Genomic DNA, 10,911 nt, shown 5'->3' on the forward strand with positions numbered 1-10,911 from the left:
CATTTTAACTTCTATTTATGCTTTTGTTCATACACTCTGGCTTATTTCACCTCATGTGGGAGCAACACAGAGGAGAGGAAGTCCACAAGCCAGATAAACTGTAATTACCACAGGTTCATTTCGTCAGAGCTACGCAAAGCACAGAGAGCACGGGCCCGCCCTGCCTCTCTAAGAGCTCATCACATCTACCCCACGTCTCTGCTAACCTGCACAGGGGCATGGAAATACCCCTTTGGTGTGACAAATAGGCTTCATGCAGTGAATCAATTTTAAAAAATTGTCTACAGGGAATGGGAAGTTTTCCTTATTATCTTAGTAGAAGAAATCTCAGATATGGGTGCTTATATTCTTCTTTCACTGTGGTGTTTAATTTTTTTTTTCCCTAACAGTCTCTTTGGAATGATCTCAATTGCAAAGCCATGATTTGGGTACACAGAGACCAATGCTGTGACCAGGATCTAAAGCACAAAAGGGATAGAAGACAGAGCAGAAAGAAAAACAGCCACAGTCCCCTGTCCTGCAAGATCTATCCCTCGTTCTTCTAAAAGCAGAAAAAGCTTCCAAGACTAGCCAGAGCTCAGCATGTGCTTGGGAGAGCCACTTTATTTGAAATTCTTGTCTAGCCAGATCTACAGCAACACCATAGTATGGGAACATGACCCTTGAAAAACCCTCTCCAGTTTCACATATAAGGCCAGCAGTCCTTAAAAATAGCATCAGCCAGGACAGAAGCTACTTTTTTACTTGCCAATCTCTGCCTGATGAAAGCAAAACTTCATTCTGAAAGCCACCTGCTTGCAAGCCCAGGACACAAAAAGCCTCCCTCTCCACACCACCCCACAAGCCCATGCACAAATGCACTGTTTTTTTTTTTTATAGTTGCCTATTTCCATAAAACTCAGAAGCCAGTGACAAGATCATTTTAATGCAGATCAATTACAGTGCTATCAGTTTAATATGGAAGACATAGTTGCACAGAAGAACATTAGGAAAATTTTTTTAAATGAGAATGTTAGGAAATTCATTTTTCATCACAGGCTTATGTTTGACTATCTTAGATGTTGTGACATCTGGACCAACTTCCAGTGACTTACATATCAGAAATCTACTATACAGCTCCCTCATAACTGCTAACATGCTCTAGGCAAGACTCATGAGAATGGCCTAAAGCCTTCACTGTACTTCTTTACAGATTTTGTTGTCGTTGTTGCATTTTCCTCTCTTGGATCAGAACAATTCAATCATTCAGCCTAAGCTCTGCAAAAAATCAAGCTAACACCTTATAGTTCCTCTGGTAGGTATATTATGTTTGCTGTTTTGCCCTGGACGCAGAAGTGATCAAGATGCCAGGTTTGGAAGCTACAACAAGTACGCAGAGAGTGGCAGAATGTCACCTCTAAGCAGAGATGCTGCCAGCATTTCACCTTTTCCTAACAGGTGCATAATCTGAGCAGGCACAAAGATTCAGCCACCTTAAGGCTGAATGCAACAAAGAGGTCCATAGAAGATAAAGAGCTCATGTATGCCTCCTTACAGGGCCTGCCTACATCTGTATTCATGCAAGTCAGTAACTCAAATCACTTGTGCAGTGGCTACAGCCTGTAAACTTCCTCTATATCCTTGCAAAACGTGTCCAAATCACATCTACTGCACTTTAAACTTGAATAAAATTCTTCTCATCGCAGGCTGTTTCTTTCTACTTAACCCTTCCAGCCTACACAGGGGCCCTCTCTGTGAAGGGCAGCCAGAACAGGATCCCCTCCTCTCCAGGGCCTCCCGAGAGCCTCTCCGAGCCATTTCTCGGGATCCCGGGGAGCAGGAGCGGGAGCAGCGCTATTCCGGGCCGCGCCCGTACGCCAAGAGCACAGGAATGCGGCTGGGAGCGGGCCCGAGGGCAGCGCTGCGCATCCCCCGGGGCTGCGGCACCGCCACCGGGCTGCGCTCCCGGGAACCGGGCGGGGCGAGGCTGCCTGTGCTGGCTGATCCCGGTGTGCCCCAGGACCGGACCCCGCCCCTGCCCGCAGCAGCGCAGGGGGCTCCCGAGGGTTCCAAAGCGGGGCTTGGCGGCCTCAGCCACCCGGTCCGGCCGCTCGCGGTGGAACCCCGCAGGGCGCTCCGCCGCCGGGACGCGAACCCACGGCCCCACCACTGGCTGCCGCCGCCCCCCACGCCGGCGTTATGTAACGGCCGCGCGCCGCCATTGGCCAGCGCCGCCCGGGGCGCGCGGGCGCGGGGGCGGGTCCGGCGCGCGCGCACTGCCGGTCCCGCTCCCTCCTCCTCCTCCTCGTTCTCCTCCCGAGCAGCGGCGGCGGCGGGGCCGCGCGGAGCCTCCACAGCGCTCGGCAGGGCCGCCCAGCCCGCATCCCGCACGGGTGAGCAGCGCCGCGGAAGCGGAGCCCAGGGGAGCGGGGTGGGGCGGGGGAAGGGGAGCAGACCTGGCCCAGGGGAAGGGAGGCGGCCCGGCCCGGCCTGCGCGCCACTCGCGGGCCGCCGCTCCCGGCTGCGGCCTCCGTCCGTCTGTCCTTCCGTGGTCGCTTCCCTCCCGCGGGGCACGTGGTGGGGCTGCGGCCGCCCCTGCCCCGCCGGGCCCGCCCGAGGCCCCCGGCCGCCCCCGGTCCCTGCGCGCCGCGGGCCGAGCCCGGCTGGGGCGTCCCCGGCGGAGCGGCCGCCCGAGCCCTCGCTCCGGGCCGGGGAGGCCGCGGTGCCCGAGCTGCCGTCCGTGTGCTCTGGCAGTGACAGCGCACACAGCTGCCGGTGCCCAGCTTTAGGACTTGAAACTCCGCTCGAATTCTGGTGACTTACAAGGAAATGACCCCGTGTGAGGTATGGCTGTGCTGCGGGTTTCAGCCTCGCTTCCCGACGGTGCCCGTGCTGCTGCTGCTGGGATTTGGCAGCAAAAAATCCTGTTAGGATTTGGCAGCAGATTTTTTCCATGGGTTCTGTTTCCTACGTGCTCGCGCGTTCTTTATTTGGAGACAGCCGGCTTGGTCTGCTGGACTCTGTGAGGGCGTGCCTGATAGGGAAAACAACACTTACCTGCGTTGTGCAACTGCAATTAGTGATTTGGCTTTGTAGATGAACTCATCATTCTTTCAAACCAGCTTTGGGATTATTCCTTTTGTCGCTTTCCTAGAATAATAGTAGTCTAAACCTTACTTTTCTCTGTTTCAACTGCATTAATGTAACTTGCAGTATTTAAACTCTCGGATTTTTGGTTTTGGACTTTGTGTGGTGGTTGATATTTTTGAGCAAATTTTTGTAGTCGTGTTTTCTTGTCTGTGACTTAACTAAAACCAGCAGTTGCCAAGTACGTGAAAGCTCAGTGTGGTTGGCTGTTGTAATGTAGTACTTATCAAAGCACTAAAATACAAAGTAATATGCAAACACTTTGTGAAAAGAATTCTTTTTTGTTACATCTGAGTATTTTATGTCAGGAGCCGTCTGACTCCTGGACGTTTGCTGTAATGCTGATAAAATAGAAGTGAAATAAAACCTACTGTTCCTTCTTGTGTATGCAAAGCTGTTGGCAATATATCTTCTTCTTTTTTAAATTTAAAGTGGGAATCCAGTGGTCTGATGGAGCCATGCTGTATATAAACAGCATGAGGCCCTGGCTGGGGTGTTCTGAAGTAGTTGTAGCATCCAGTGGAATGTAGACTGGCACTTTTAGTCATACTGACATTGACTGTTGTACCTTATGGAAACTGTTGGACCCCACATGTATTTCTATCTGCTCGTTAATGGAATTGTTGTTGTGTTCCATTTTATTAGCTGTACGGACTTGTGAATTTTCTTTTAGAGAAACTGGTGGGGGAAGAGGAGGGAACACTGAAGATGTGGTTTGATACTTCTGCAGAGGGTTACATGGTGGTGTTGGATGCCATGAAAGAGCCAGGCTGCAGCCTCAGAGGTGTCTCTCAATGCACAAGAGCAGTTCCGGGTCTCAGGGCCACTGTTTTGGACATGTTAGGCACATGTCCAAAAATTCCCACAATACTAGTGAGTTTTCACATGTTGTTGATGTTTCATAGAAACTTAATTTTTGTAATGGTTTTCAAGGGCTTTCCATATGTATTTACTCGAGGTCAGTCACTGTTTGGGTAGGATTTTCTCTCGCACTGGGAGGCCACTGTCCTGATGGGAGGGATTGCGTGACAGGCGTGGTGCAGCCATGAGTGTGTCTGTCCCACAGGTACCAAACCTGGGGCAAGTGCCCAGGTCACCCAGAGGGGCAGGGGCCAAGCAGCTGCTGCCCTCCTGGGAACACAGGATTTACTGCTTGTCCTGAGAACAGTGGGCTTGGGTGGCAGGGCTGTGCTTCTGAACCGTGCGTGGGCCGGGAGGGACTGGGAGAGACACAATAGCAGAAATTGGGCTGCTGGGTTATAGAACCACATGCTGAGTCCTGTTCTCTTGGTGTGCCCAAAGCCTCTCTGGTGTCTGCTCTGGGGGTGGGGTAAGGACTGAACTGGGTGTCCTGGTGGCTGTGTGCAGGTGGAGCATGCTGCTGTGGAATGTGATGTCTTGATGCTCCCTGAATTGTGACACTTTTGTCTCGTTTTGTCTTCTGGTGGACCTTGTAGTGGCATATGGCAGTAGCACTTACTTCCTTTGTGCTCCTGTGTTAGATGCAGTGATGGCTTCTGATAGGGGCAGTCTTTTTTTTTCAAGAAATTGTATGCACATAAATGTGGCTGAAAATAAAAATACAATAACCACCTGTAAAAATCACCTTCAATAAAGAGGAGTGACCTATTGTTCTTGGAGTTCCCAACTTCAAAGCAGCTCACAAGCACCTAAAGCAGAAGACAATAACACATCTTGGGTAATATTTTGATTTGCCTTTCTTGAACTTGTTTCAAGTTCCAGAGGAAAAGGTTGACTCTTAATAAACCACAAACAACAAAACCCTTGAATTTTTCAGTACCTTTTGAAAAAAAGAATAAGGTTTTATTAACTGTAAAGGAAACTTTTCATTATTCTGACTATTGAAAACACTTTTCAAAAGTAGAGCTTGAATCTCAGTAGAGGAAGACACCTTAGAATGGCCTAATAATTCTGGTGTTTATTTTAAGAGTGATACTGAACCCACAGGCTTTACATAGCAAAGAGCTCGAACAGATGTCTGTTGTGTTTGAGTTATGGGAGTTGTAGGCCTTGTGGACAGAGCAGGTGACTGCATTGTGCTCATGGTTACAGCTCCTCAGTCAGATAGCAGCAGCAGTTTCTCATGTTTGTAGACTAAATGTCTTCTTTTTGTTTGTAGATATGGCTCGTGGACAGCAGAAGATTCAGTCGCAGCAGAAAAATGCCAAAAAGCAAGCTGAGCAAAAAAAGAAACAAGGACATGATCAGAAGGCTGCAGCCAAGGCTGCCTTGATATATACCTGCACTGTCTGTAGGGTAAGAGGAACTGAAGTCAAAATAGTCTTGTAGGGAGAGGTCTGTCTCCCTGCCTAGAACAGGATTTTTAGATTTTATAGCAGAAACTAAAATACTTAAGTGGTTGTCTAGCCTGTTGCTGTAAGAAGAGTTTGCATCTGTTGTGTGACTTGCTTACAGATTACTCAGCCATACTGGTAATTGAGGTAGAAAATCTGAGAGGTTGTGTTCAGGTCTGGTTTGGGTGGTTATTTTGCCTTTTGTATTATAGTGGTCTGCATGTGTTCTTAGTATGAGATAGAACATGTAAAAAGTGTGCAGTCAATTCTTGTTTAGTCTCTATGTGGAAACATATTTTCTTTGTGATGGAATTGGCCTGTCTTGGAATCAGTGGTAATGGATGTTGCTCTAGAAAGGAGAAGAGGGGGTGCCAAAAGCTTTAATGTAAGCTTGATACACAGTAACTTTTGCTAGAACAACTTATTTGACAAGAATAAAGAAATTTGAGTACTAATCAGATTATTCTTTTCCTTCTGGCTGATTTTCCTAAATGCTTCTTTTGGAGCTGAAGGATGAACTTGCCATTTTCACTTCAGTAGTCAGTCTCAGAATAGATCTGCCACTTCAAATGTCTTAAATAGGATTCCAAATTGAGGATTGCTTACTTAAGTACTTGTAACCAGCTCCTCTTGTTGTGAAATCAGGCTGTAGTACCAATCACTTTGGGCAGTCGATGTCTGCAGCTGTGTCATAGCAAAAGTCTGAGATTGCTTGTGCCAAGTAGACACTCAGTTCATGCCATGTAACTTCTTGGCCTATTGGTAAACTAAAGAAATGGCTTTCACAAAGATTTGATTGTGTAAAGGATAAATGTTTATCTTTAAGGCATTGAAAAAGAAAATGGTGAGGAGGGAGGTTTTCCACCAGGCCAGCCTGTGAAGTGCAGGATGTGCAGGAAGATACCTAGCCAGAATAACACCACTGATGACCATGCCAAAGCAAGTGTGATTGTGGTGCTTAAAAGCACCTCTGAAAATAGGCAGTTAAACACTCCATCCTACCCTGCAGCTAAATTAGTAGTGCTTCTGTCACTATAACAGTGTCATCAAGGAGGTAGTTGGCTTCTGGGGAAAGAAAATAAAATACAGTGGGGATTAGGTTTTGTAGTGTTATTTAACTCTTGTACTGTGCATAAAGTTTAATGTCTCTCTTTAATCAGACTCAAATGCCGGATCCCAAGACCTTCAAACAGCACTTTGAAAGCAAGCATCCTAAGACTCCACTTCCTCCAGAATTGGCTGATGTTCAGGCATAAGGTTGTCTACAGATCATTACCTTAATTTTTAATTGATTGTCTGAGAAAGATGTAATACAAATTGGTTTTTTTACCACCAACAACTGTAACTTTAAACTTGCTTCAGTTCTTTTAATATGAAAACTACTGTAGGTTGTAGTTATACCCCTGAACTGTTAAAAAAAGAAAGAAGCAAGCTAGTTCTTACATGTGTGAAATGGCTGTGGCATTTCACTGTGCTCAGAGGTTGTTTTAAAAGGGATTAATGTTATTTCAAATGGTCATTCTTAGGAATACTTTGTTATTTAGTTCTTGCTTTGAAATGTTAGTTTTGCTTTGAGCAAAATACAGAAGTACAATTGGTCTGCTACTATAAAACATGTAATGTAAACAGTTGTTTAGTATATTTCCAACAATTGAGCCTTTTTGTTCCTGAAGCTATGCAAGTGAATGCAGAAAAATCTGAATTTCTGTGTTGACTGTAGAAGAGATTTCCCAGTAGGCAGTTGTTAGACTGTGACTGAAAGTGGTTATAATAAAAGGCTGAAATAAGATAAAAAGCAGTAGTATGGTATTTCATTCATCAGAGATAAGCACTGTAATGGTTCAGCTTAACCGAGTTGTTCTTGTTTTTTATAGGTGAAGTCATGACACCTATTGACTCTTCTACTGTCAGACCTTACATAACAAACCTGCAGCTGCTTTTCTAAAACTGTTGATCAGCAAAAATGAAGGGGCTACAGAAACATTCATATTTTTATGCTGTTCCCTCTTGGGCTTCATGCAAAGACAATTCTGTGTAAATGTACAGTTGTGCCCTGTTTGGAAATCCTAAAAAATCAGTCCATCCTTGTTATAAAAAATTTTTTACAATTGTAATTATATTGATGTTCATATTGTGTAAAATAACTCACTTAATAAAGTAGTACTTTGATTTTACAATATCACAGATTAACTCCTTGTAGAAATTCTGTTTCACCTTTCTGCATTATCTGCCTTATAAAATAATAAAAAATACAAAAGTGGAATTTTCCCCATCCTGCCAAAACATGAGCAGTATCATTCCACTGCAAGTAATGTACATTACAGTAAATTAGTCTTAAAGTGGAGAGGGAAGCTGCTCAGATTTACTGTCTGGTGTGCTGCCTGCTTGAGCCCAGACACTAGTGGTCAAGCTGACAGCTCAAGGTTCAGCACACCCCTGAGCAGCTGCATGAGAATCATGAGACTTCCTTCTAGTTTTTGTCCTGTGTAGTGGAGTCTTGAATACTGCAAGCCATTTCAAATGGGATTCCTTTACTGTGAGGGATCATGTTCCTTGAAGTCATGCACTGGAGGAACTCTGGTTATGCTTGTTATCCTTTCTATTTAGGTAGATGGCTGAGGAAGCTTGAGAGGTGGCAGGATTGAAAAATGCTTGCCAAATAACAGGTTAAAGCAACTCTGCTCTTAGTTCAAAACTGGATTTTAAAATATTTTTAGTGATATTTTGAGCAGTCAACCACACATGTTCCCCCTCAAATGTGTCTGGTTATTTCTCTCTTGAAGGAATATGTAAAATAGCCAGCCATTAATAACCTTCCTTCACAACCAGCTTAAAATAAGCCTGTTGGAAAAGAGCCAAAGTAACTAAAATAATATGGCTACTTAAAGAAATCGGATGTGATTAAAGTTGCAATGACAAGAAAAAGCTGGATAATAACTCTGGCCAAGACCATTTGAGCAGATAAACATAATTAGCACTAAAGTGTTCTGGGCTGTGTACTAATCCCAGATGTACAGCACAAAAGTAGTGGAGAAAGATCCGAATTGTGCTGGAAGGTCTACTATACAAAATCCCATCTTAGGCATTTTGGAGGGGGCTTAAGAGCTTTGGTTTTTACTCTGCAGTTAGAAGCAGTACTAGAATTGCTGTGATGTGCAGAGTTAACAATGGATGTAAAAATTCCAGCAGTCCAAGTAACCCTTACTATGCAGCAGGACTATACATCTGACCTTCAAATGGCTTCCTAAAATGTAGGACCATAGTCTCAAAGACTCATTCACTTAAAAGAATGCACTTGGTATTTTATTATATAAAGTCAAAACCTTTGTCCACTCATTTTCTCTTTATTGAACTACTTCTGTGAGACTAGCTTCCTGTCCTCTTTGCTGTGACAGTATCTCTGTAAATACTTACTTTGGCATAAAGTTTCTCTGTATTATAGTCACTCTGGGATAACCTGTATACCACTTTTATAGATAATGTTATTCTCCTCAGCGTAATCCACTACTGCACTTGTACACCTGACATCAGAATGTAACAATTCATTTATTTTTCTTTAATGTTATTAATACATACATCCTGACAAACTGGCTCCACAAGGCAAGAAATCTGCTTTCAACCTATGTGCTGTATGGGGGAGAGGTACTTCAATGTTCTAATGCTGTAGTTTGTCTAAAAATACGCTGGGTAGAAATGGAAAAGCTGTTTCTTGCACTGATTGGTATTGGAGAAAATGGTTTTACTCTGGAAAATGTTTGGGGATGCATCCCTAAAGCTTGGGCCTGAGGTGGAGTAAATGTTCTATTCCTTCAGTTCAGATTGTGTAGCATTAAATAAAAGACTTATTTCATAAACAATCTCTGTTAATGAGCACTGAAGAGCTGGAAAGCTGCATCATTAGTGGGATGGTTACCTTCAGTTAGAGTTGTATTTTCAAAACTCCTATGATGCTCAAGTTGAAAATGCCCTCTGAAATGATGGGGTTTACATTTTGGAAACCAAGGGTGATCCTCAGTTCAGTAAGATCTGTAATAACTGTCAGTTCAGTAAGCTGCAATAACTGTCATCTTAATTATAGAAGTAAATGAAAGCTGTGACTGAATTGTTATAAAGGCTGTACTAAATGTGGCCATAGCCCTCAGTCAGAGTACCTGCAATACTCATTGTACCTAAAAGATCAGAGGAAGGACTAGTTCTGCATCATCTCTTCCTGATCTGAGAGACAGCGCACCCTAGTACCTGCCTAAAGACACAGTTGTGCATTGTAATGTGTCTGATTAAAAAGAATTAAAAATATAAACCATAAAATGTCATATTTCCTGCCTGCTTTTGCTGCACCTAGAAAATTATTTTCCTAGCTGTGACAGCCATGTAACTTGAAACTATCTAACAGTGTAAGAAAGAAAAATAGACATGGAATGTTTCCTGTATTCCCTTGAGAAAGATTAATTTCTGTGCAGGGCCAGCATTCAGGTGAAGGACTCTTACTGTGTCAGTGTGGATATCAGCTGTCATGGATACTTGTGGAGCAACTTTAAGAGGAGTTTTGGATTTTCAGAAGCCTTCATCTTCTGGGAATCTCTTTAAGCAGCATTTAAATTGCATTTTAAATTAGGCTTTAAATATTCTGAAAAAAATCTCAGAGAGTAAAAAGTTAGCAGGTATGGTTATGATGAGGCCATCATCATGGGGACTACTGAGTAATCAAGAACAGTTTTTCAATTTTTGTTACTCTGGCTTATTTCTGTGCCTCTGCTTTCACCTATCTCAGGGCTTCTAGTTTCTTACTGTCAAAAAGCTGTGTGAAAAATCCAAGATAGAAAGTCGCAGACAGCTGCCATGTAGCCTTAGGGGAGCAGTTTATGCAGTACTCTTGAAACATCCCTGGACACCATCCCCTGTGGTTATTTGCTGAAAACACTTCTGCTCAAGTAAGTAAAGCTACTGACCACGGGCTGTTTGCAGACCACATAGCAATGAAGGAATTTGTGGCATTTCTATAAACTATACTGATTTCTTTTCCCATCTTGATAAGAAGAGCTAATAGGTGGAATGTCTTATCATCAGATACTGATAGGCTTTCCCATTTTCACAGAAAAAAATTGGGAATTACTTGGCTTTACTAGAAGTGGGATCTTCCAGGGTCTGACAAGTAAATTTGGTTAATCCTATAGCAGCCATAAGCAAAGTAAAGGTCAGTTTGTGTTTCTGTGTACCCAGCCACTTTCTGCTGTGTGTAATTTGGAGGCCTTTGATTTGCCTGTTTAGAACCTTACAGCTTTTGGAGTCAACTTTGAATTCAGCTCCAGATCTCACTTTGCACTGCTATTCAGTGTGATTTTGCTCTAGTCCAGACAGTGGAAGAGTGTCAAGTGCTGTCTGGTATGTTTTAAAAACTATTTTGAAATATTTTAATACATTGTCTATTGTGTTATAGGTTTTGTATAGATAAGGCACAACAGAAGCTCAC

The 10,911-nt window shown here is 43.8% G+C and overlaps 1 protein-coding gene across 1 annotated transcript; it reads left to right on the plus strand.

Moving 5' to 3' along the window:
- Window positions 1-2,149: 2,149 nt before the first annotated feature.
- On the plus strand, window positions 2,150-7,631 carry ZNF706 (zinc finger protein 706). Its single transcript, XM_058803594.1, has 4 exons — window positions 2,150-2,372; window positions 5,267-5,403; window positions 6,602-6,698; window positions 7,316-7,631. The coding sequence occupies exons 2-3, from the start codon at window positions 5,269-5,271 to the stop codon at window positions 6,695-6,697; spliced, it is 231 nt and encodes a 76-aa protein (XP_058659577.1). The 5' UTR covers window positions 2,150-2,372; window positions 5,267-5,268; the 3' UTR covers window position 6,698; window positions 7,316-7,631.
- The last annotated feature ends 3,280 nt before the right edge of the window (window positions 7,632-10,911 follow it).

Source organism: Ammospiza caudacuta, chromosome 1, assembly GCF_027887145.1.
Source record: "Ammospiza caudacuta isolate bAmmCau1 chromosome 1, bAmmCau1.pri, whole genome shotgun sequence".
Taxonomy (NCBI): Eukaryota; Metazoa; Chordata; class Aves; order Passeriformes; family Passerellidae; genus Ammospiza; species Ammospiza caudacuta.

Bases quoted from the DNA above. Each gene is read 5' to 3' on its own strand.
- ZNF706 (XM_058803594.1), top strand. From the start codon at position 5,269: ATGGCTCGTGGACAGCAGAAGATTCAGTCGCAGCAGAAAAATGCCAAA. The intron at 5,404-6,601 runs GTAAGAGGAACT...CTCTTTAATCAG, and splicing joins ATACCTGCACTGTCTGTAGG to ACTCAAATGCCGGATCCCAA.